Source organism: Lithobates pipiens, unplaced genomic scaffold (genome assembly GCF_037356315.1).
Source record: "Lithobates pipiens isolate NorthernLeopardFrog02 unplaced genomic scaffold, aLitPip1_a1.2 Scaffold_16, whole genome shotgun sequence".
NCBI lineage: Eukaryota > Metazoa > Chordata > Amphibia > Anura > Ranidae > Lithobates > Lithobates pipiens.
Genome location: NW_027507748.1, coordinates 278,133,976 through 278,161,079, shown reverse-complemented (window position 1 = coordinate 278,161,079; position 27,104 = coordinate 278,133,976). Strand labels below are relative to the sequence as shown.

At 44.1% G+C, this 27,104-nt stretch overlaps 1 protein-coding gene across 2 annotated transcripts in view; it reads right to left on the bottom strand.

The window, feature by feature from the left end:
* Positions 1–27,104, bottom strand: part of LAD1 (ladinin 1) — a 108,853-nt gene that overhangs the window by 57,414 nt on the left and 24,335 nt on the right. The window contains exon 1 of one of the 2 annotated variants that reach the window (XM_077481477.1): positions 7,616–7,677. The exons of the other annotated variant lie outside the window; for it this stretch is intronic. Coding sequence (XP_077337603.1) covers positions 7,616–7,662 — 47 coding nt within the window. The 5' untranslated portion in view covers positions 7,663–7,677. Of the gene's footprint in view, positions 1–7,615; positions 7,678–27,104 lie in introns of those variants that run through there. 2 annotated transcript variants of the gene reach the window in all.

The window sequence follows — 27,104 nt, the reverse complement described above, 5'->3', positions numbered from 1 at the left end:
CCCCGTGGCACACGCGCACCCCCTGCAGGCACGTATGTATATATAAATAATATGTGATCCGGCACACAGCTGCCACCCTATAGTTGTAAAATTGCTATAGGGTGGTCAGCAAGTGGTTAAGAAAGTTTTTAGTTGTACATTAAATCTGAACTCCAGACACAAAAACTTTAATATAAATATATTCTTCAATAGCCACAAAGGATAAAAATCTACATTGTGTGCAAACCCAGTGATTACCTTGTAAAAGTAACAGTGACATAATCACTGTGCTGTACATTGCCAGGCCCCACTCACTACTGGCTGGCTGCAGTAAACTATAGGAATGGGGGCGGATACAAGACCACTTACTCTGCTTAAGGAGAGAGGGCACAAGTGGTCTTGATTACAGGAAGCTCCTGCACAAAATTATATTTTTTACTCTGAATTACTACCCAGATCTGGAAGGAAAACACAAAGCACCCCAGGACTTTAATAAGAATATACAATAGGATTGTATTTAGACAATATTTGCTTATCTCAGTTCAGCTTTAAGTGTACTTATGGCTAATCAGGAAAAAGGCAGCCCAACAAAAATAATCAGATGACCAACCCAACTTAAGAATGCATAGACCAGTCTTAAAATAATATGCTGGTACTCATGTCTGGGTGTTGGGCTTCTAACTAATTTAGGAACATATAGGACCTAGGAGTGCTTCTGATTTCAGACTGACCAATGGGCAATGAAGTTGGCTATGTGTCAATGCAGATATCTTACTAAGAACTACAATGAAAGAAAAACCGCTATACAGACAAATTATATGGAATTTTTTATGTGGGACCCGTGGGAATTTTTATGACAGCATTAAAGTCAATTAAAGATGTTTTTGGTAAATTCCTCATATCTAATTAAAGTCTATCACACAAATTTTATTGACTGTTATTATTTTGTCTGTCGGTTTTGATGTGAAGCTATAAATTAGTCATCTTCTCTGCGCTGTTTTATACTTAGTAGTAAAATAAAGATGAAAGAGCTACTATATAGCGGGTGTTATTGGGTATATTGGAGCATAAATGATACAAATATAGTAATAATTATTATAAACTAACAAATGCCTGCATGTTTCATAAACCTGGAACTAAATCTTTTACATTTAGAACTGTTCTTAAATCTTTAGCATGTGTGGGCTCATATAGGATAATAAGTGCATTTATTGGATGAGATTGTATAAACAAAACGCTGAATTTATACAATGAAAAGTTTTAAATAGCTCTAGGCAGATTTGAGAGTTATGTACACATGACTGGACTTTTCAACAGCAAAGTTCCGATGGGACGAATCCGTCGGACAATTTGATCGTGTATGGCAGGGATATGCAATTAGCGGACCTCCAGCTGTTGCAAAGCTACAAGTCCCATCATGCCTCTGCCTCTGGGTGTCATGCTTGTGGCTGTCAGAGTCTTGCTATGCCTCATGGGACTTATAGTTCTGCAACAGCTGGAGGTCCGCTAATTACATATCCCTGGTGTATGGGCTTCATCGGACCTTTTCTGTCGAAAAATCTGACGGACTTTAGAAATAGAACATGTTTCAAATCTTTCCGCTGGAACCAGTTCCTATCAAGAAAACTGCTCGTCTGTATGCAGGTCCAACGGGCCTACAACGACGCAAGGGCAGCTATTGGCTACTGGCTATTGAACTTCATTTTTCTAGTCCGGTTGTAATTTAATGGCGTTAAATGATCAGACTTTGGTGTGATCGTGTGTAGGCAAGTCCGTTTCAGAGGAAATCCGTCAAAACTATGTCGAAAAGTCACGTGTAGACTAACCATACAATAAAATGGTCACAAATGTTACAAAACGTCCTGCACAGTTTTCTAAATTTGGATTGGAAGGTACAATAAAAACTTTATTGGTGTAACCATTTGCCTACCTGAGCAATTTTTTTAATTTTTTTGCACTTGCCGTGAACTTGCTTTAACACTCAGTCTACCATGTTGTTTATAAATGTCCTTTGGTAGACAAGTTTTTAATATCAAAATATACCATTTCATTCTTGGAGATTGGAAATTACAACACTTAATAGCTACAATAACATAAAATATGATTGGTTAAAGTGGTTCTAAAGGCAGAAGGTTTTTTACCTTAATGCTTTCTAATGTCCCCAGCCCCCCTCTTATACTTGCCTGAGCCCCATCTCGATCCAGCAGCTTTCACAGGACTCTTTCTTCGCATTGACTCATACAGCAGCAGGAGCAATTGGCTCTTGCTGCTGTCAATCACAGCCAGTGAACCAATGAGGAGAGAATGAGGGTGGGGCTGAGCCCTGCTTTGTGTATGAATGGACAACGTCCATTCACAGGAGCGCAGCTCAGAAGCAAGAGGCTTTCTATTTGGGGAACTTGGCAGGGGGGTGGAGCCAGGACCACCAGCTGGGGACCCAAAAAGAAGAGGATCGGATCGGGGCTGTCCTGTGCAAAATCACTGCACGGGGCAGGTAAGTATATCTTTATCAAGTTTGTTTTTTGTTTTTTTATTTTACAACCTTTAGAATCACATTAAAAAGTAACTGATAAATAGAAACTGCGCCCCCAAAAAAGGCAAAAATAGAGGGCAAAAAAATTGTTACCACTATTGCCTGTGATGTCGCTGAAGCTGATATTTTCTCCATTATGGACTTCCTCTGCCTAGCCTCCAGCAAGAAGAATGATGAGCAGTAAGGCAGTGACATCATCACCTTAGACCTTGTTCTTCGGGAATGCTGCAGGCACAGGAGTGCCTAGGCACACTCACATAGAAGGAAGTTCACTGCTTTTTTCAAGAGTAATTTCAGAACAATTCAATAAAATTCCAGAATACTACTCAGGCAAATTTAACACTTCTACTTGTTCCAAATTCACAGCAAATATTTCCTTTGGAGTTCAGGTTCACTTTAAATAATCAGTATATTATAACCAAACTGAAAGCAATGCGATTGAGGTACTAAAGAGTAAAAGTCAGTTTGTTTTACAAAATAAATGTTCACTTAGCTAAGTGGTGCTTTGTGTACTGTAATCATCTGCAAAGATTCCTGTTTTCCACTGTATAGGATTTGGTATTCAAAGTGATTACGGCTTCACCTTATTTTCGTGGAATGTACATCAGTAATCAGCCTCCAACCCCAATATCACCAGAATCAGCATCATGTCAAAAGGATGACTTTTAAAGCTGGCCAATCATGTAAAGATATTCATAGATCCTGGCTAATGGAAGAAATCCAGTTGTTGGCTACTGTATTCTGGCAGCCGGCACCCACATCTGTCAGCAGCTGATTGACTGCATTCATTGTTCAGCCCACTTTTTTCTACCTGGTCTCTTCGATTTCTCAATTAAAGTCAAATGAAGCACATATCAAATAAAGCTGAGAGAGATTAGCAATTTTGAAATGCGATCCAACACCACCTGCCACATCCTCCCCCTCGCTTCCAACACTCATCCTCCGTATATATTCTGAGCCCAACCAGTCCTTCTTCTGATCTCACAATTGAGATTCAATTTCTAAACTGAAGCACTTTTATGAGCCACTTGGTATGGGAAGGTAGGAGTTAACAAGCGCATGCATGAGGTCTGCGCTAATTGCACGGCGGGGCCCCATTTAGTTACTGGGAGTGAGGTAACAGAGGTTTGTTGGACTGGTGGAGAGGGAACGGACCCAGCGATGTCCCTCCTAAATGCAACATACATCAGGCAACAATGAGTATTGACATAGGACAGCACTTTTCAGAGGAACTCTGTACTTTTATTGCTGCACATAGTGACACGGCTCATCTGTAAGTCCGGGAACCACAATATGTTTGCCTTTCACATGACCACGGTCCCTGGCATTGGTGAGCACATGTACAACAAACGGTACCCCCACATTCGAGTGGCCCTGCCCACAACATGGTATTTCATTTTAACTCTTGACCGCCAACAAAGCAGTGGGGGAGTGAAGGCATAAGGGAGGAGAGTCACAATTTACTGAACCTGCTGCGTTGCCCTGCCTATATTAGCAAAAGTGTGGCTTGGAGTTGAGAGACCCCCCCCCCCCTCCTTTTTTTTATTGTATTTGCTCTCATATCTTCTCTTAGGCAGCTGTCACTGGAACAGATGTTCTCCCATCTCCTGTACGGATGAGAACTGTAAATTTTCACTTTATGTCCCTGATAAGAACTCTCAGGTCAAATATGCCTCATTTCCACTGAGCAGAATGGTTCGGGTCGGTACAGTTTGGAAGGGTTCGAATGGTCCAGCCTATTCAGGGGAGTGTTTCCACTGCAAGTCGGACCACCAGGGCCATACGGGGTTTAGAAAAAATGCCTTTGGTGGACATTAAAAAAGTCAATGCCCACGTCAATCAGTGGAATGTATTGTGTGATGCCAGTAGCTTGGCCCTAACAGTACCGTACCATTTTCTATGGCCCCGTATCTGAAGCAGGACCCTGAATGGTGTGGTATGGTTCGGTTGCATGGGCCGCTTTCATAATGGAAACATTCAAAATAGGGTACCATACCGAACCAAACTGATCCTCTCTATGGAACGAGGCAATAGAGAGGGTGATTCTCCAGCCACAATTAAAATCTGACAGAGGTTTCAACACTTCTACAGTGTATCAAAATCACACACTTGAAGAATAGAGTATTTAATGCACGTGTAGTTGAGGCTGGTCACTGAGTGGTTATTACAAATATAATGAACATTGAGGGGTAAATCTTTATATTTTGGAAAATGGTAACAAGTGGATTCATATGTATACATTGAAAAGTAGTTACTGGGAGATTAATGCACATACACCTGAGTGAAAGTACCCATTGAAATCTATAGGCACCAAAAACACACAATCCAAAGAAGTACGTGTATTTTCTCAAACTTTGAGTGACAATACTATATAGTAATATGGGGTATACAAACCTGTACAAATTAATGTTCAAAGTGTCGGGAGGTATACAGGAATTCTTGCCCCAGACGCTGCCTCTACAGCTTAAGGTGGTAGTGGTAACTTCACATGTGAACAAGCTCTAAAACATCTGAATAATGGGGATTTATAAAGTACATCTCTGGAGCAAAACAAAATCCAACACCATGGTATGGTCAAAGCCTGACAAGGGCTTTGACCATACCGCTTAGTATTAGGCATTAACACTACACTAAGGCACCTCCAAAACACTTAACACTTTTGTGAGTTTTTTTTTTTCTGTCTGTGATTCCATTGCTGAGATTTTCCTTTTATTTGTGCAGTAGATGTGCAGTTTCTACTAGGACACAAAGGCAGTCATCAATGGAATCATTGCCAAATGTTCTTCCCTTATCTACTCAAAATGTGTCTTTGTTTTTGTCTGTATACCCCATAGAAAGCTTTCACTTCCTAACAGGAAGTCTGGAAATCGCCATAATAAGGACAAAGACCGCAATAAAAACCTGTCATGAGCCCTTCCATGTACTCTCCAAAGAAACACAGATAATTTTGTCTCAAGTTTGGCTCCAACACTTAAAGTATAACTAAACTCAAGGTCAAAAATGTAACATCTTGTAGTACAGTACAGTACAAGACACAGGACTTATAGATTACCGTTTATATGCTGGCTATCTTCAGGCGATTGGAAATTGACTTAAAAATTGCTAGGGTCAGTTTTTTAGCGGGCAAAAAGGAGTGATCAGGACTCGGAGGGGAGGGGACTGTATCCTGTACTGTACTCCAAGATAAAGAATTTATAGGTAAGTCGAAATTTCTTTTATCTTAACTATACAGAAAATTAAATGGGATTTGTATTCATAGACCATGGGACGTCCAAAGCAATACACTGAATGTTGAGCAACAACATAGCAAAACAGAACTGCCAACATGCTCACAAAAGAAACATTTGTAAAGAACCAAAAAACACTCAGATAACAATTTGAAGCACTTTGTAGCCAAAGTTCATTTCAGCCAAACCCTGACCATCCATTCGGTAGTACTTGAAGAACATGTGCACGGAGAACCAGGTGGGGTCCTTGCAATATGAGCTCTGATGCAGAAAGGAGGAAATAATAAGCTCTGAAAATAAATTGTATGATCCATGTGGCAATTGGGGATTGGGAAGCAGGATATAATCTAAGACAGAACAAAGAGGAAGTCAATTTTATTAGCAGAGGCCATGACAAGTTGACCCTAAAAGTCCTGACTACATCCAAGCAATGTATGGCAATTCCTTGTCATGTTTTGGAGCAGGACTGAGAGAAAGGAGGACAATGTCCTCAACAAGGTGGAATGAAGAGACCACCTTAGGGATAAAGGAAGGTTTTGGTCTCAAAACCACCTTTTCCCTGGGCAAAACAAGAAAAGGCTCTAGAAGTAAGAGCTGCCTACTCAGGCACACTCCTAACAGATTTAAAGGTGAACAGGAAGGCATCTGTATAAGTTAGGTCTTCTAACGGAATATCTTTAATTGTTTGGAAGGGAGGTCTCTGAAGAACAGATCTCATCAAGTTGAGATTCCAAAGTGATACAGAAAGCCGAATTTGGAAAATAATATGAGCAATTCCCTTAAGAAAAGGCTTGATAAGGGGTTGCAAGGCAAGGAGTTTCTGGAATAGAATAGATAAGGCAGAAACCTGTCACATGATTGTGCTAAGGGCCAAACACCGGTTAAGACCAGACTAAAGAAAGACCAAAATACAATTGATAGAGTATTATTATTATTATTATTATATTGGATTTATATAGCATCAACAGTTTATGCATCGCTTTACAACTTGAGGGCAGACAATACAGTTAAAATACAATACAGTAGGAATCTGAGTGCCCTGCCTGTTAGAGCTTACAATCTAGGTGGGAGCATCAAGAGATACAAAATGTAGTAACTGTGGGAAATGAGCTGACAGAGAAAGTAAAAGTACAGTTGTTAGGTGGAGGCAGGATAGGCTTCTCTGAAGAGAAGGGTTTTTCAGGGATCTTCCAAAAGTGAACAGTGGAGTAGGAGATAGTCAGACAGATTGGGGTAGGGAGTGCCATAGGATGAGAGAGGCTTGGAAGAAGTCTTGGAGGCGAGCATGAGAGGAACTGACAAGGGAGTTAGGGAGCAGGAGCTTTTGGGAGTAAGACAGAATGATTTGGATGGTATTATGATGTCAGATCCCTGCCCCCTGCCATCTGCAAGCAGAGTAATATCCTTTGATCTGTGCATTTTGAACTGCTCTGGTGTAGAGAAGGCTGCAGATAAACAGGTATAACTTATGTAGGAGGATTTGCTTTATCACTGTGTTTCACCTGATGCTAGTCAAGTGGTCTTATGTAAGGGTTTATTATCACTTTAATAGGAACTGTAAGATATTTATTAAGAACTGAAATGACAGGAACCACTACCAGAATAGCCCAATTTCTTCCTAAACTCCTTTTCCATAGAATAAATCTCACCAAAAAGCTTAGCATGAGTTAATATTCTTTTAAGGTTAAGCCAGTCCTCATAAAATACACAATCTGTGCATGTATGGGAAAAGTCTTTCTTGACTTAGTCTTTTATTGTTCATAATGGCTTGTTCTGGCAGTGGAGACTCAGCTTCTGTTAGGCAAAGACCAGTGTGCACCGCATCAAATAATATGTCCACAGTGGAGGGCATTTGGCTTGATGCCATCGCTTGTACCTCATAAAATGCAAGGGAAGGAAAATCCTCTGCAGTCTCCACTCCATAATATCCTCAAGTGAAGGAGTTTTTGCTTCTGGTTCCTGAACAGTTTGCTGCCTGAGAGAGATCTAGAGTCAGATGAGGGGAGCCATGTCATAACGGTACATTGCTCTAGGACAATGGAACAGCTATCACCCTGATCAGTGTTTTGAGTTTCCTGTAGGCCATCTGAAAAACGCATAATATTTAACCCTTTTGTTGCAGCTTTCTTGCACCTGTGATCCACCATTGCTAAATTAGGGGATCCCCCGATGCAGTATAGCGTGTGGTAGGTGCCTAACAGAGATTACAGTACACATAGTAGGGTCTGCCTGGAGGGAGCCCACCCCTCCTTAAAGGCACAGGGGCGCACTGGACACCTACCAAATAGCACAATGGCAGCAAAGATGTCCATTGCCCCCTCCCCCATGCCTTTAACCACTTGCCTACCAGGCACTTACACCCCCTCCCTGCCCAAGACATTTTCAGCTTTCAGCGCTGTCGCAATTTGAATGACAATTGTGCGGTCATGCTACACTGTACCCAAACAAATTTTTTATAATTTTCTTAACACAAATAGAGCTTTCTTTTTGTGGTATTATTCACTGCTGGGTTTTTTATTTTTTACAAAAAAAAAAAGACCAAACATTTTGAAAAAAAATGTTTTTTACTTTTTTCTGGCAGAAAATTTTGTAACTAAGTAATTTTTCACCTTCACTGATGTGCGCTGATGAGGTGGCACTGATGGGCACTGATAGGCTGAACTGGTGGGCATTGATGAGGTGGCACTTTTGGACGCTGATGAGGCGGCACTTTTGGGCACTGATGTGGTGGCACTGATGAAGAGGCACTAATATGCTGCACTTATGGGTTTATGATAGGTGGCACTAATATATGGCACTGATGAGCACTGATAGGTGGCACTGATGGGCACTGTTAGTTGGCACTGATGGGCACTAATAGGCAGCACTGATGAGCACTGATAGGCAGCACTGGTGGGCACTGATAGGCGGCATGGATAGTCGGTACTGATGGGCACTGATGGGCATTGATGGATGGCACTGATGGGCAACACTGATGAACATTGATCGACAGCAGTGATGGGCAGCACTGATAGGCTGCACTGATTGCCAGCACAGACTGGCATCACTAATGGACACTGATTGGTGGCACTTGTGGGCACTGATTGCTGCCACTGGTGGGCACTGATTGTTGGCATTGGTGGGAACTGGTGGGCACTGTATGGTGACACTGTTTTACTATACTGTAATCAGGGCACTGATGATCAGTGCCCTGATTACATTCCTGCATTTCCCCCTGTGTGGAGATGCCGCTGATCGGCACTCCTCACCACACAGTCTGTCAGTGTGAGACGAGGAGCTCAGATTATCCAGACTTCCTTGTTTACATGTGACCGGCTGGGATTGGACACAGGCGATCACACGGTCAAAGAGCCGTGGACGAGGCTCTTTACAGAGAACGGATAGTGCGGCATCTTAGCAACACAGCGCAGCCGTGATAGCCGCTCTGCACACCCCCACAGCTGTTCTGGGACGCCGTCATATGATGTCATCCCAGAACGAGAGCCGCACCGCCTCACCGTCATTTGACGGTGGGCGGGCGGCAACCAATTAAAGAGGGGTGGGCTCCCTCCAGGCAAACCTGCCATCAATCTATCCATTACTATATATATGCTTCTACTATGGAGGCTCTCAAAATTTATAGACTTCAGATAATACTGGAGTGCCTTGTCACGGCCTCTGCAGCTTAACCACTTTCAGACCGGACCATTTTGCTGGTCAAAGACCAGACCACTTTTTGCGATTCGGCACTGCGTCGCTTTAACTGACAATTGCACGGTGGTGCGACGTGGCTCCCAAACAAAATTGACGTCCTTTTTTCTCACAAATAGAGCTTTCTTTTGGTGGTATTTGATCACCCCTGCAGTTTTTATTTTTTGCGCTATAAACAAAAATAGAGCGACAATTTTGAAAAAAAACGCATTATTTTTTACTTTTTGTTATAATAAATATCCCCCAAATATATATATAAAAAAAAATTTCCCTCAGTTTAGGCTGATACGTATTCTTCTACATATTTTTGGTAAAAAAATCGCAATAAGCGATTATTGATTGGTTTGCGCAAAAGTTATAGCGTTTACAAAATAGGGATAGTTTTATAGCATTTTTATTAATAATTTTTTATTATTTTTTTTTTACTAGTAATGGCGGCGATCAGCGATTTTTATTGTGACTTCGACATTGTGGGGGACCCATCGGACATTTTTGACACATTTTTGGGACCATTGTCATTTATACAGTAATCACTGCTATATAAATGCAATGATTCCTGTGTAAATGACACTGGCAGTGAAGGGGTTAACCAGTGGGTGGCAGTGTAGGGGTTAAGTGTTCCTAGGGGTGTGTTACTAACTGTGGGGGGGTTGGGCTTTCATTTAGTGAACACTGATCTCTGCTCCAATCACATGGAGCAGAGATCAGCGTCACTAGTTGCTAGGCAGAATGGAGAAATGTTGTTTACAACGGCATTTCTTCATTCGGCCGCTCCGTGAGACGATCGCGGGGATGCCCGCGGCGTTCGAGTCCGCGGGTCCCGCGACCGGACTCACGGGGGTCCCAACCAGCGCTGGAGAGCGCCGCCAGCGGCGCGCTCCCGATGGCAGGGCGGCAAATTTAAAGGGACGTACATTGTACAGCCATTTGCCTGCCCGTGCCATTCTGTCGACATACATCGTCGTGCACTGGTCGGCAAGTGGTTAAAAATGTATTTGCAAATGTGTGCAAACTAAACCCCTGTTTTTAACACAAACTGTTGGACAAGACAATTCGATTTGTTGCAGGCTGGTTGGTAAGTTGAGATGGGAATTTTTCTTTGTTTTTGTTTGACATGCATCGCCCTTATATGTGCTCCTTGTTGTTAAAGCCAGGTATAGGTTGGGGTAGTTGCCGTTTGTTTGTACAGTTGGTTATTTGATGGTGGGGCGCGCATTGAACACTTTTGTGCCTTTAACCACCTCGCGCCCGCCCTATAGCCGAATGACGGCCGTAGAGCGGGCGCTTTCGTCCGGGAGGCCGTCCCTGGACATCCTAATGTTTACTTCCGCAATGCGCGCCGCCGCGGGCGCGCATCGCGGAAGTTCTGTGTTCGCCGTGTCCCCCCGGGGACAGGCAAACACAGATCGCTGTAAACGGCCAATCACAGCGGCCGTTTACAGTGCGATCGGCGTGTCCAATGGGAGATGATCTCATATGTAAACATATGAGATCATCTCTCAGCGCCGCTCTCCCTCCTCACACAGACAGAGTGTGAAAGGGGAGAGATGAACGGCTGCAGCGGCAGCCGTTCTCATTTGAGTTGATAAAAAAAAAAGTAAAAAAAAAAAGTGCCATCCTCCCCCAGCAGTGCCATCCTCCCCCAGCAGTGCCATCCGCCCCAGTGCCATCCACCCCAGTGCCATCCACCCCAGTGCTACCTGCCCCCAGTGCCATCCACCCCCAGTGCCACCTGCCCCCAGTGCCACCTGCCCCCAGTGCCATTTGTCCCCAGTGCCATCTGTCATCAGTGCCACGTGTAAGTGCCATCTGTCATCAGTGCCACGTGTCATCAGTGCCACATAGTGCCATCTGTCACCAGTGCCACGTATTAGTGCCATCTGTCATCAGTGCCACGTATCAGTGCCATTTGTCATCAGTGCCACCTGTCAGTGTCACGTGTCATCTGTTGTCAGTGTCACGTGTCATCAATGCCACTTATCAGTGCCATCTGTCATCAGTGTCACGCGTCATCGTTGCCATGTATTAGTGCCATATGTCATCGGTGGCACGTATTAGTGCCACGTATTAGTGCCATCTGTCATCAGTGCCACGTATTAGTGCCACGTGTCTTCAGTGCCACGTATTAGTGCCACGTATCATCAGTGCCACGTATAAGTGCCACATGTCATCAGTGCCACATATTAGTGCCATCTGTCATCAGTGCCACATATTAGTGCCATCTGTCATCAGTGCCACGTGTCATCAGTGCCACGTATAAGTGTCATCATTGCCACGTATCAGTGCCATCTGTCATCAGTGTCACGTGTCATTGTCCTGGTGCTTCAAAAGTGTAATAAATAGTCAACAAGTTAGATGTGTAATTTATGTTCCTAGAACACATGATGGCGCTACCTGCATGTTGGGCCTCTCTATGTGGCCAGGCTGTGAAAAAGTCCCACACATGTGGTATTGTAATACTCAGGAGGAGTAGCAGAATTTTTTGGGGGGTGTCATTTGTGGTATACACATGCCACGTGAGAGAAATAACCTATTACAATGAAAATTTTGTGGAGAAAAAAAAAATGAACAATCTTAATTTTGCAAAGAATTGTGGGAAAAAAATGACAACATCAAAAAGCTCACCATGCCTCTTACTAAATACCTTGGAATGTCTACTTTCCAAAAAGGGGTCATTTGGGGGATATTTGTACTTTCCTGACTTGTTCGGATCACAAGAAGCGAGATAGGCCACCAGTACATCAGATGTGATCAATTTTGTGCGATTCGCACCACAGCTTGTAGACTCTCTAACTTTCACAAAGACCAAATAATATCCACTAATTTGGGTTATTTTTACCAAAGATATGTAGCAGTATAAATTATGGCCAAAATTTATGAAGAAAAATTAATAATTTGCATAATTCTGTCACAGAAACTAAGAAATATGCGTTTTTTTTCAAAATTTTCGGTCTTTTTTCATTTATAGCGCAAAAAATAAAAACCCCAGAGGTGATCAAATACCACCAAAAGAAAGCTCTATTTGTGGGAATAAAAGGACAAAAAATTCATTTGGGTACAGTGTTGCATGATTGAGTAATTGTCATTCAAAGTGTGAGAGCACCGAAAGCTGAAAATTGGTCTGGGCAGGAAGGGTGTTTAAGTGCCCAGTAAGCAAGTGGTTAAAGAGGGATGGGCTCCCTCCAGGCAAACGTACCCTAAATTCATCCATTACTATATATGTACTTCTACTATGGAGACTCTCAAAATGTACAGAGTTAGGACTGCAGATAATACTGGGGTGCCTTGTTGCGACCTCTGCAGCTTACGCATGTATTTGCAAATGTGTGCAAACTAAACCCCTGTTTTTAACGTGAACTGTTGCACAGGACAATTTGGTTTATTGCAGGCTGGTTGCAAAGTTGAGCTGGGAAATTTTATTTGTTTTTGTTTGAAGTGTATAACTTCCCCAAATGTGGCATATGCAGTAAACTGCCAGCAAAGCAGGTATCTAGGCAGACAAATGCTCCTGCTCTTAATAGATATGTGTTGTCTACTGTTTGATATTATATTTAGCATTTAAATGTAAATTTTTTTCATTCTGCGTGCTGCATGTGTAGTTGCAGATTTTAAATAGCCTCAAGTAAACGACAGCGCCTCTGAGACTTGCTTTTTCATTATCTTTCATATAATGAACAGGTACATCCTAAAGATGACTGCTGCTCCACATGAAGAGTGTGATTTAGTGCAGGAGTTGTGACAAGCATGGTACTGTAATGGTAAAGACATAATTCAGACAGAAAAAACATGCAAACAAACAAGTCAGCCAAGTATTTCTTTACCAATGCTATATAATTACTTTCATAACAGAAGCCCATCCTTGTAATTTATAGGCTGCCGCATATCCATTTTCGTCATTGTCCTCAGTTCTTTTTGCTCCAAATGTTGTGAATGTATAGGTCTACATTGTCTGTATACAGCCATAGCCAAAAGTTTTGAGAATGACACAAATAATAATTTTCAGAAAGTCCACTACCTCATAATGCCAATAATGGCAATTCGCTTATATTCCAGAATGTTATGATTAGTGATCAAATGAATTGCAATTAATTACAAAGTCCCTCTTTGCCATGAAAATAAACTTAATCCCATAAAAAACATTTCCACTGCATTTATGAAGAAGGCTTCCGGGCGCCCAAGAAAGTCCTGCATGTGCCAGAACCATCTCCTATGGTTGATTCAGCTGTGGGTTCGGGGGAATCACCAGTGCAGAGCTTGATCACAAATGGCAGCAGACAGGTGTGTGGGCTTCTGCACACACAGGGAGGTAAAGACTTTTGGAGGATGGCCTAGTGTCAAGAAGGGCAGCAAAGAAGGATTGGACTGCTGAGGACTAGGGTAAAGTCACTTTCTCTGTTGAATCCCCTTTCTGATTGTGTGGGGCATCCGGAAAAACCTTGTCCGGAGAAGAAAAGGATGAATGCTACTGTAGCGGATGACATTTGGGATCAAATGTCACATGCATTGTAAATTTAGTTTTTGACCTCAGGACAATAAAGGTTCAGAGGGTTAATTATTATAGGTAGGCCTAACACCAGTCTGGCCAGGCTGTTTTTAGAAGTTCTGTCTGGTCATGTGAGCGGTGAGGTGCACATGACAGGCTAGAACCAAGTCTGGTTGGATGTTTTGGTATCGGCCCTCTCGGAGCCAATCAGCAGGAGTGCCGGGGCCCACTGAGGAGTCTGGGAAGGGGGTACTTAAGCAGGTGTGGGTCACGTGTTCGGGGTTCCGGAGTTGTTCATGGGACCCATGTGGTCTTTTCTGGTTCCAGGACCGGAGTAGCCCCGTGAGGGGTCCCGGTCACGGGGTGTTCGACATCCCGCAACATCTTCCTGTCAGTGGCCCCTGGTAGACCCGTCTGGTCTGGGGTGGGGATCTGTCCGTTCCCGAGTCTCGGAACCTGCTGGTCCGAGGCGCTGTAACTGAGGGAGGATTCAAAGTGTCCGGGTGTGCTCTCGGCTTTGAGGGACACCATAGCTCGTGGAAGTGACCGGAGGAGGACTCTTCGGAGGGGGGCCGGCAAGTGGCATCCTGAGAAGTGCCTGGTTACTGAGTTGGGAATGACATTGACGAGTTCACACTTTTCCAGTACCACAAAGGAAGCGGGAAACGTTCCAGGTACGGTTGGAAAAAGGTTCCTGTATACTCTCAGTTGATTGTTCAAGTTTTGAGTCAACGTGCTGACTGCCGTGATTTCTGGCTAGAGATCTGTTCAGCCTTGAAGTGCCCAGCTGCGAGTGGCTACTCTCTGGGTGTTAAACCTGCAGTTCAAGGTACCTGAGTTCTTCACCCGTGCCCTCTGTTCCCTAAAAGACTGTGTTTTTGAAAGTTCTACTGCAAAATAAACCTTTTAAAAAGGACTTCATCTGTGTCAGTGTACAAGTCGTTGGGTATCAACACTGGGAACCCCTAGACGCGGAGGAGCAGGCCAGGAGAAGGTAATCGGTAAGCCCATTCAGTCAAGGCCGCCCTGCAATGGGTTATGGCCGCTACACTACCATCAGTCTTGCGTCATGCCAACAGTAAAGCATCCTGAGACCATTCAGGTGTGAGGTAGCTTCTCAGCCAAGGGAGTGGATTCACTCGCAATTTTGCCCAAGAACACAGCCATGAATAAAGATTGGTGCAAAAACAACCTCCGAGAGCAACTTCTCCCAACCATCCAAGAACAGTTTAGTGATAAACAATGCCTTTTCCGGCATGAAGGAGCACTTTGCCATAAGGTAACTTGGGGAACAAAACATTGAAATTTTGGATTCATGGCCAAGAAACTCCCCGGACCTTACAGTAATCCCATTGAGAACCTGTGGTCAACCCTCGAGAACAACCCCCCCCCCATGCGCGCGCACACACACACACACACACACACACACACTCACACACACACACACATATATTCTGACAAACTCCAAGCACTGATTATGCAAGAATGGGCTGCCATCAGTCAGGATGTGGCCCAGAAGTTGATTGACAGCATGCCAGGGCAAATTGCAGAGGTCTTGAAAAATAAAGGTCAACACCGCAAATATTGACTAATTGTATAAACTTAATGTAATTGTCAATAAAAGCCTTTGACACTTATGAAATGCTTGTAATTATACTTCAGTATACCTTATGCCGCGTACACACGATCAAACAATCCGGTGGAAAAGTCCGGCAAACTCAAGTCCGCCAAACAATCCCCCCGTGTGTAGCCTCCGGCATACTTTTTTGACCCGAAAGTACGGCGGACTTAGAATGCCGTGTTGCACTCCAATCTTCCCGCCGGACTCGCATTTCGGCGGACAATCCGGCCGTGTGTGTGCCAGTCCGCCGTACTTTTGAAATGAGCGGACATTTCCCGCCTGGAGAAAAGTCCGCTCATTTCGAGCGGGTCTCCAGGTAGGCGGGGCCCGCGAAGGAGACGTCGCTGGCCCCGCCGCCTGGTATGGACTTAAAGGGGACCCCCAACACCGAAAAAAACTGTGTGGGGTCCCCCCAAAGTCCACAACAGACCCTTGTCCGAGCACGCTACCCGGCCGGCCAGGAAAGGGGGGGCGAGCGAGCGCCCCCCCCTCCTGAGCCGTACCAGGCTCACAATCCATGTGACACCGCCCCTTGTCCCTATATAAGTGGCAGCGCAGCGCGTCCCTGGCATTGCGGCCGGAGAGATCGTCGAGTCAACATCTCCTGGAGAAGACAAAGAAGAAAAAGAAGAAGAACGGAAGGCGGCGGCGGCGGCGACAGAAGACCGGGCCACCGCCTGTAAAAGAGCTATAAGAAGGCGCGGTGGCCCGGCAGAAGAACCGAAGAGGGGGACAAGACCCCCGAAGTCGGAAGAAGAGGCCGGCGGCGAGGAAGGAAGCCGGACTCCTCTGCTAGCAAAAGAGCTACAAGAAGATAGCGGAGGAGTCCGGCGAGAAGACCCCCGAAGACGGAAGACCCCCGGAGCTGTGCAATAAAGTATTTTATCTCGTGTGTTATGTTTTTTTTGTACTTTTATTTTACAGGTGAATGGGTAGGGGTACATTGTACCCCATACTCATTCACATAGGGTGGGGGTCCGGTATCCGGGGGCCCCCTTATTAAAGGGGTCTCCCGGATTCCGATAAGCCCCCCGCCCGCAGACCCCGACAACCAACGGCCAGGGTTGTCGGGAAGAGGCCCTTGTCCTCATCAACATGGGGACAAGGTGCTTTGGGGTGGGGGGGCCGCGCACCCCCCCTTCCCCAAGGCACCCCCTATGTTGAGGGCACGGCTCAGGAGGGGGGCGCTCGCTCGCCCCCCCTTTCCTGGCCGGCCGGGTAGCGTGCTCGGACAAGGGTCTGTTGTGGACTTGGGAGGGAACCCCACGCCAATTTTTTTCGGCGTTGGGGGTCCCCTTTAAGTCCATACCAGGCGACGGGGCCAGCGACGTCTCCTTCGCGGGCCCCGCCTACCTGGAGACGCGCTCGAAATGAGCGGACTTTCCTCCGCGTGTGTGGGCAAATCCGTTCATTTCAAAAGTAGGGAGGATAGTACGGCGGACTTAGTACGCCGTATTAGTCCGCTCAAAAAGTGCCGTGTGTGGGCAAGTAGCCCGTTCGGAAAGTCCGACGGACAGTCTGGCGGGAAGTCCGCCAGACTAAGTACGTCGGACATACCGCTACGTGTGTACGGGGCTTTAGTAACATCTGACAAAAAGATCTAAAAACATTAAAGCAGCAAACTTTGTAAAAATGAATGTGTGTGTCATTCTCAAAACTTTTGGCCAGATAAATGTTACATTACTAAACTCAAATTGTCTACCTGTTGATACAACACTAAAGATTATTCATAGTGACATTGGGCCTGATATAATGATGAAATGTTGCCTCGTCATTTATGAATATGCACATACGCAATCACACTGATGCATCTACAAATCAAGTTGGACAACCCAGTTATCTTCCCACAGTAGATGTAACTATGTGTGTGTGAGAGATACGGGCTCATCACACATCAGAAACAGCGTAAAGGTAACATATCCACCAACAAATGTGGTTTGACAAGCTTTGTCCATATTTCTCTTTTTTTGCATACAGACCCGCATGTGATGCTGAGTGTACAAGATTGAAAAAAACGAAAATCAAATTAAAGGATACGTTCCCTTTTTGTTCACCACATGTTACATGTTGAGGTGTGAAAGGTTAAAACCCCTGACGCTGAAGAGATCTTTCCTTTATTTCCTGGCTCAAGAAACAACAGAAAATGAGAGGAGATCTATTCAAAATAAGGGAAATCCTCTCTTAGGCCGCGTACACACGGGCGGATTGTCTGTCCAACTTAGTCCGCTGAACCGTGTTTCAGCGGACAATCCGCTCGTGTGTGGGCTTCAGCGGACTTTTTCAGCGGACTGTCTGACGAACAAAGTCTTACGGAATTTCCGTAATTTTGTCCGTTCAAACTTGGTTTTGTCCGTCCAAACTTGGTTTCAGCGGACAGTCCGCTCGTGTGTAGGCAAGTTGGACGGACTAAGTATGGCGCATGCTCAGAAAGGATTTACACGGCTGAAGGTTGCATTGCAGTGTATAGGACGTCGTTTTTCTAGTCCCGTCGTACGTGCTGTACACGTCATCATGCACGCTTTCAGCGGACTGTCTGCTCATCGTGTGTGGTCAAGTCCGTTCATTCAAATTTTGAACGGACTGCCTGTCGGATTGTCTGACGAACTTAGTTGGGCAGACAATCCGCCCGTGTGTACGCGGCCTTAGACAGCTTGACCCCTGAACAGATGCCCCGCTAGATGATTTCTTCTCTTTTCCTGATCCAGTGACAACTAAAAATTTCAGATTTCCCTTCATTTGCACCAGGACAAATAGGGTTAATCTCCCAGCAGGGACAAAGGGAGAAATACAAATGTGACCTGAGATTTTAACTTTTTTCTATTTTATCCAAAGCTGAAAAAATATTTTTAGTTTAAAGAAATAACTATTTGTCAGCCTGTGCAACCAGCACCCTAAACTACCCACACTTAAAGAGGAAGTAAAGGCAAAAAAAAAACGCACCCTGTAAGGCAAAGGCATAATGAGCTAGTATGCATAGGTGGCTGTCTTCGGGTAAATATCTCCTACATCGTATAGGTTTAGGAGATATTTCTTGGACCTACAGGTAAGCCTTAATCTAGTTGATTGTAAGGGTTGATCTTGATTGTAAGGGTTTACAACCACTTTAAGCCCCATACACACTATCAGGTTTTCTGCTGATTTTTGTCTTCAGATTTTCCAAAACCATGTAGTGCAAGGGACTGCCTGATTGCATACAAACTGAAAGAGGAAGTAAACCCTGATGGGTTTACTTCCTCTTTTTTTCCCTGCAAAGGTAAAGCATAATGGACTACTATGCATCGCATAGTAGCTCATTATGTGTCACTTACCTGACACAGGAGCCAGCGAAGTCGCCGCTGTCACCTGTAGTCCGCCGCGTCCATCTTGGTTGTGGCGTCTCTCGCAGCTCCGACGAATGACAGCGGAGAAGCCGCGATGACGTCACTCCCGCGCATGCGCACGGGAGTCGCGTCTCGGAGCTCCGACGCTGCCATTCGCCGGAGCCGCGATGACGTCACTCCCGCGCATGCGCACGGGAGTAGACAAATTTGGCAAATCCATTCTTGGACTTGCCGCATTTAGTGCGCCTGCGCGCCGCTGTCTACGGCGCATGCGCCGTAGACAGCGGTGCCCATTTTCGGGCAAATATCTCCTAAACCATATAGGTTTAGGAGATATTACTTGGACCTACAGGTAAGCCTTAATCTAGGCTTACCTGTAGGTCAAAGTTGTTTGGAAGGGTTTACTTCCATTTGAAACTCCTAAGGTTTGACCTCATATTATATGGTTTTGGTAAATCTGAAGGAAAAAATCAGCAGAAAATCTGGGGCTTCATGCCGCGTACACACGGTCGGATTTTCTCGCGGAAAATGCTCAATGGGAGCTTGTTGTCATAAATTCCAACCGTGTGTAGGCTACATCGGACATTTTCCAGCGGAATTTCTGACACACAAAATTTGAGATCTGGATCTCAAATTTTCCAACAACAAAATCCATTGTCGGAAATTCTGAATATGTGTACACAATTCCGAAGCACAAAGTTCTGCATATGCTCGGAATCAAGCACAAGAGCCGCACTGGCTATTAAACTTCAATTTTCTTGGCACATCGTACGTCACCGTGTTCTTGATGTTTGGAATTTCTGACTACATTGTGTGACCGTGTGTATGCAAGACAAGTTTGAGCCAACATCCGTCGGAAAAAATCCCATGGATTTTGTTGTCGGAATGTCTGATCGTGTGTACGCGGCATTACTGTACCTTGAAAATCCCCCATCACGATCTGCCACTGCAGCACCATTAAGGACCAGCCCCTTGTACCACTATCATATGTTCATGGGTGCCCAATGGTAGCCCAAGGTGCCATTTTGACAGTTGTGCGACTGAGGCCATAATGTTGAAGCTAAATATTATGTCATGTTTTCTGAATAACATTTCATATGTTGCAGTTGATTTAGGTTGTTTGGGGAAAAGGTTAGGACCTCTGTCATGGTTCCACTGTTGTATGTGTGTCCATAAGGAAAATTTCCCCTCACTTTCTACTCCAGTGATCGCAGTTTGCAAGCCATTAACCACTGCAATACAGGACTTTTACCCCTTCCTGCCAGGACAATTTTTGACTTTCAGTGCTATCGCACTTTAAATGACAATTGCGCAGTCATGCAACACTGTACCCATATAGAAATTGTAATCATTTTTTTGAGACAGCTAGAGCTTTCTTTTGGTGGTATTTAATTACCACTGGGATTTTTATTTTCATGCTAAACAAATAAAAAAATGGCAAATCTATTGAAAAAAAAAATGTTTTTCTTAGTTTCTGTTATACAATTTAGCAAAAATAAGTAATTTTTCTTCTTCACTATTGTGCACTGATGAGGCTGCACTTATGTGCACTAATGAGGCTGCACTGATGGGCACTGATGGGGCTGAACTAATATTCACCAATGAGATGGCACTGATGAGGCTGCACCGATAAGGCACTGGGGAGGGTACACTGATGTGCACTGATGAGCCAACACTGATGGGCACTGATTTGGGGGCACTGATGGGAACTGATAAGCTGCACCAATGGGGTTGCACTGATAATCAGGGCACTGATGACCAGTGCCCTGATTATCAAACTGTGTGCTAACAGCTTTGCCAGTTATTGGTTATTGGACACAGCTGGTCACACAGTAAACGACCGCTGTGGTTGGCCCTTTACCTTGATCTGTAGTCAGTTGTGTTCTAAGGAGAGAAAGAGAGAGTCTTTTGGCTATAGCGTAGTAATGAGGTAGTTAAAGAGATTTTTTAGTCTGAAAAATAAATAATTAAACAAATAAAAGTCAGCGGCTACAAATACTGTAGCTTCTGGCTTTTAATAAAAGGACACTTACCTATCCAGGAATCCAGCGCTTTCCTCATCCAGGCCTGTTCTTCATTGGTATTTTGGTTCCTGGCACCAGCATGTTTACTGTGGAAACCCAACTGCAACCCCTTGTGGCTCCCCACTGTGCATGTGTAAGTTGCATTGTGCTTTGCGAAAGGACCTGCAGCCTCCTGGGACCCCTGTGATGCGTCCCAAGTGGCTGTGGCCGTTGGAGGGGGGGGGGAATGAAGATCCACTGGGATTGCCCAGGCAAAACTAGGTATACGCTCCCCAAAAAAAACCTCCAAAAGGGGTAGAGGAGGGGGAGGAGGACACAAGAGGGTTATTTACTGTAAGAGGGGCAAGGATGTGGAATTCCCGTCCACAGGCAGTGGGGGGGGGGGGGGGCATAAATAGTTTCAAGAAACTATTAGATAAGCATCTGAACGACCGCAACATACAGGGATATACAATGTAATACTGACATATAATCACACACATAGGATGGACTTGATGGACTTCTGTCTTCTTTTTTTTTACCTCACCTACTATGTAACTATGTAACAAAGTAGAACTTCCTTTTTAGGTGGTTTCACTATAATAAGTAAGTTAAAAAAATGTGGTATAAGTACAAAGCATTCAGACACTTGATGAATGTCCATCATTTGATGTACAGTATTTCTACCCACGGGATGACACAGAATGAAGTCCCTTTGAAACAGCTGCAACAAGTTTGAAAATAACCCTGCCCTACAAATCACACAGAGAAGACCTGTTCTGTCAGCCTTTTTGTGATAATAATAGGGATTTTTATTGCTTGTGCTTGGAACAAAGAGCTCTGTGTGACATTGGGAATACATCCAGGAGTTGTCACACCCTAAATAAACTCTTCACTAGGCCCGAGAAATGGAGCAACATCCAGCACTTCTGTCATTTTCTGTGGGTGGCGTCCACTTTAGAATTATTCATCTTATCTTTGTGGTGTCTGTTCTAATCAAGTGTGAGAGACAACTGCCTGACTCACTTTCTGCACGCTGCTATTAGCATGAATGTATTGCTCCTCCAGCTCTACTTGTTTTCAGAGGCGTAGCAGTCTGTGTTAGGGGGAGGCAGCCACCGCAGCTGCCAACGTTATGACTATGTGTGCAATTTGTTCTATAGAATGTAAAAACATTTCTATATGGGCTCCTTTGCACTTCTGGCTGTCTGAAAAGCAATCCATGGCCGGATAACTTTTCAGAGGAAAGTTGACAGGCAGCTGGAAGTCAATATGCCACCTCCCGATAGCCTGTTTAAAACACTTAAAGCTTGCCGTACCACAACTGCAAGCATTACACCTGGTTGCAAGGCGGTTCTGACATGGCCCCCAATTCACTTGAAGAGGTCGGGTTTGGCAGCAGCATAGGTGTGTGCAGCCTATTGCATTAGGGTGTGCACCCCAAATCTCATATGTGTGCATATACTGTATATATAGGGCAGTAGAGCAGTGGACGGTGTCGGTAGAGCAGTGGAGAGTGTTTATTATTACTTTTTTAAATTGAATTATTTTTTACAAAAAACTTTTTACAATATTTTTTATTATTTTTCTTTTTTTTTTACAGTTTTTTTTTTAGGAGCCCTATTGGGGGGGCTTTGGTGAAATATTATGGTCTAAACAGACCCCTGATGTCTCACTTTTGAGACAGAGAAGGGGACTAAGGACAGACATTCCCCAGTCTCTTTCTCTGCAGCCAAGCAGCAGAGGAAATCTGCCCAGCACAGGGTGATTAGGGTGTGCCCAGGCACACCCTGTGCGCATGCCTATGGGCAGCAGTATTACCTGTCAAGTGCGTCCTGGTACACTCTTCGACAACCCCTCCAGCCACCATGATAGGTTAAATCTGGGGGTAGTAAAACTGTGACAGAACTGACTATTGTTATCCCCCCCCCACCCCCCATTGGCTGCAAATGTAAACTGTTGGCACAAAACGAAAACCTGGACTTTTCTATGTGCGTTTTTACGTACTTTTATGTAAATGATAAAAAAGGTATGTAATGCATGCTTTCAGTGCATTGTCATTTCTTGGAAATGCATCACACAGAAGATATAAACTAGCACCACTTAAAACAATAGCCAACCTATAGCCCCCCCCCCCCCCTTTCTCGGTACACCCTGGCTCTCTCACTTAGGTCTTGACTTGATACTTGTAGTATGTTTACTACTTCTGACATGTTATGATATGTCTGTTTTTATGTAGAAGCCTTCTAATGCAATGTCTAATTGGACCATTTTATCTTCTGTGCATTTGTAATGCACTGAACCATCCCATTGTGTTGTTTTATTCTGCAATTGCTGTTGACAACAATAAATCACCCCTGTTTTGTTAAAAAAAGAAGAAGCCCTTAATTGTTAATTGAAATTACCTCAAGTTAACAATCATGCATTTTCATGCACTGCCATTGTTCTTAATAGGCCCTATAACATACTTTAAAGTATGGAAAAATGGTGTGGTAACGCACACTTAAGGGTGTGAATGGGCCTATAGGACTTATGCACACTGACGTTTGCAGACACCTCTTGCGCCTAATTCCCAGTGTTTTTTTGGCTCTGTGGAGCTGCAGGTTTGGGAAATAGTCATATGCACGTGTGTGTATTCGCTGCTGCAAAAGAGCATCAGCATTTATTGATCAGCGTTTACACGAGTATAAGCACATACAGCCATTTACTTTTATGTCCTATTGTATGCGCCACCCACAGCTCCCCATATGCATAAGACCTAAACTGGATTTCAAAGTGGTCTGTGCATTTTTCATTCACAAACATTTTGAATAATCATGTTTTAATCTGCAGACAGTGTTATCAGTAGTACAACGTCTACCATCTCTGTGAAATTTCTTTTTTTTTCTTGCTGTGTGTGTGTCCATTGGTGGGATTCACCCTTCTATTTGTACTGATGATCATTTCTAACGAGAAAGTAAGTGAGAGGATATACTAAACTTTAGAGCTGTCCCCAAAACAAAAAGAAGGAGAAATCTTCCCAATGGGGACACCCAGGGTTGTATTAAGAGCATCGTGCCCCTGGTGCTGAGGATTTTGGTGGGCCTTAAGTCTGCTTTCACACTGAAAGCTCCGGCTGTTAGCGGTAAAGCGCCTCTCATTTTAGCGGAGCTTTATTGCTGTTTAAGTGGCACTTTTGATACTTTCAGAAAATGCACAGTCTGATGAAAGTCAATGTAAAACCTGGATTACAATCATGCTGGACCGTCGCTGTGGCCAAACCACAGCCCACCATTGCGAACCGACTGTTACATTTGGAGAAAAACCTTGTCTTTCGATACAATTTAAATGTTACTTCGTATTTATTGTACCTAACATCTAGGTCAGGGATATGAAATTAGCGGACCTCCAGCTGTTGCAGAACAAGTCCCATGAGGCATAGCAAGACTGACAGCCACAAGCATGACACCCAGAAGCGGAGGCATGATGGAACTTGTAGTTTTGCAACAACTGGAGGTCCGCTAATTGCATATCCCTGATCTAGGTTTAGAGCCAGTTCACACCAGAATTGCACAGGACTGTGGGCCGCAGTCCTGTGCATTCCCTTGCAGTGCAATTTGGAAGCCTATTCATTTGAATGTGCTGTAAATAACACCAGATCATGCAGAATGTAGCATATGCACTACTTTTGAAAAACGTGCAGCACCAAATCGCATGGTAACGTGGTACCATGTGATCTGGTGCCTACAAACTGCACTGTTTGTGATCTGTGTTTGAGGTGCCATTAACAATGTATTGACATCCGCAGCAGATTGCAAAGGCAGTTTGTTTTGAATGCGTTGTGAGAAACATGCATGGATCGTGCCTTTCGCGCACCTCATTCTGGTGTGAACCGGCCATAAACCACAATACTGAATTGCAATAAAGTGAAGGCAAAGTATCCATACTTACCTATTGAATGTTTATTTTTATTTTATGTGATTTTATTGTTCTTACTGCTCAGAAATGTTGTAGATTTCATATACTTTCTGTTTGAGATAAACCATTTATGTACTAAGGACTAGAACTTGGTCCTGTAGTACAGGCCATACCAACCCCCAAAACCTACTCATGGAATCAGGGACATTGATGGCACATTACCAAAGCTGCAACTATGCCATGATACAGAAAAAAACATGTTATCCATTTTTGTTATTTTGGGAAAAAAAGTCTTTTTGTAGCTGCTGACTTTTAATAAACTAAAAAAAGGGTGGAACACCGCTTTGAGTTGACTACAATCCTCCTCTGGTCCTCCTGCAGACCCTGCATTTTCTGCTTCCCAGCTCCCCCCCATCTTCTTCCTGCCAGCAGCACAAGATAAGGGGGGGGGTGTTCTGTAATGTAAGAGAGGGTGGAGGAATCTTGACTTCTGATGTAAGGGGGTGCTCTGGACATCTAGTCAAACAGATACAACCGGCCCTTTGAGGGCAACCATAATTCTGATGCAGCCACAAGGAAATTTAGTTTGACACCCCTGACCTAAATTATCTGAATTACTATGGGTTCACCGGTGCGACCTGTCATGCGATTTCATAGTTTCAAATAGCATGACAAGTCGCACCCTATTGTCTGCAATAGCAGTGGTCAAATTGGTGCGAGCTCGACTCCATCGTTGTCGTGATGTTTTTTTTTTAATGGTATACATGTACTGTATAAGCAAGTCCTCAGATGCAGATTTTTGTATTTTTGCTTAGACCACTTTCACACTGAGGTGCTTTACAGGTGTTTTTTGCACCAAAAATAGCGCCTGTAAACTGCCTTTTCTGCAACCCCAGTGTGAAAGCCCAGTGCTTTCACACTGCACTCCTCCACTGCCCTTGCCTATTGAAATGAATGGGCGCTACCTTAAAAGTGCTTTGAACGCATCGCTAACTGGGTGCTTTTAATCCCTCTTAACCCCTTCTTGGGGCGTAAAAGCACCCCGCTAATGCGGTGCTATAACAGCGGTAATTCCCTGCTAAAGCTAGTGGCGCTTTACTGCTAACGGACCCGCAGGTAGAGTGTGAAAGTGGCCTTAGGGATCTGAATGCAGTGCAATTTCTATGCAACTGTGAGAACGTCGTCAATGAAAACAATACCACTGCTTTCAGATTTGTTAATAAAAAATTATTGTAAGTGAGTTCTTTTTACTGCTGCGTGAACAAGGACTATATCTATCAAGTGGAGAGTCTTTGGTTTGTGATTCAACTTGATCAGTTTAGTGGCATTGAAAGATCAAGTATAAAATGATATTGTATTATGGGAGGCTATTATAACAGTTAGACTCCTGTCACACTCGGGCTGCATTGCTTGTTTGAGCAGCGCTTTATTGCTGTTTAAGCTGCACTTTTCGGTCTCTAGCGGGGCGCTTTTAACCAAAGCTAGGGTTAAAACTCCTGTGTTGTTGTGCTTCCAAAGCGCTGCTCATTCATTCCAATGCCCAGAGCGTTCTGGGAGTGCTAAATACAGCACTACCAAACTGCCCCAAAGATGCCTTGCAGGACTTTTCATAACGTCCTGCAAGCGCACCGCCCGAGTGTGAAAAGTGACACTGGAACGAATGGGTGGCGGTTTTCAGGCGCTTATCAGAGGCTATTTCCAGCGCTAAATCGCCTGAAAACTGTCCCACTGTGAAAGGGGTCTTAAGATCGGAGGCAGATCTGAGATAGTTATGCAAGAATCTGAGACCGATTTTCCTGCAATATATAACATTTAAAAATGGTATTTAAAAGATGGTGCAGTGCTATTTCTGAAAATACATTTATAAATGAAGATATGAACTATAATATCATAAATCTGTTTCACTGCTACTGTTTCTCATTGCTTAGCAGTACAGCAAGATGAATACATTTTTCCTATAGCTTCGTTCCAGTGTCCCCAGAATTCTGAGGCAGGTTGCTACACGGTAGAGAGGACGGGTGTGGTCCGGTGCAAAGGTTGCTCTGTATGTACTATGAGGTAATTATCTGGCTGAGGTACTATGGTGGAACAAGTCCTGGAGATGTTCATATTGTTTATTCACTCGATCATTTGAATAAACTATTAAAGTCCAAAAAAGAACTAACAATGAAAAAATTATGAAAGAAAAAAAAAAGATCCTTAGTTTAAATTCAGGCTGTACAGCGGCCCACCTTTTAAATTCTGCCTCCTTAATGCTCCTTATTGTGCTGCATACAGTTTAACATTAATCACAATTTAAATACATTTTTCTCTTGTTTTTCTACATAGTTTGAACTGGATGGACTATTGTC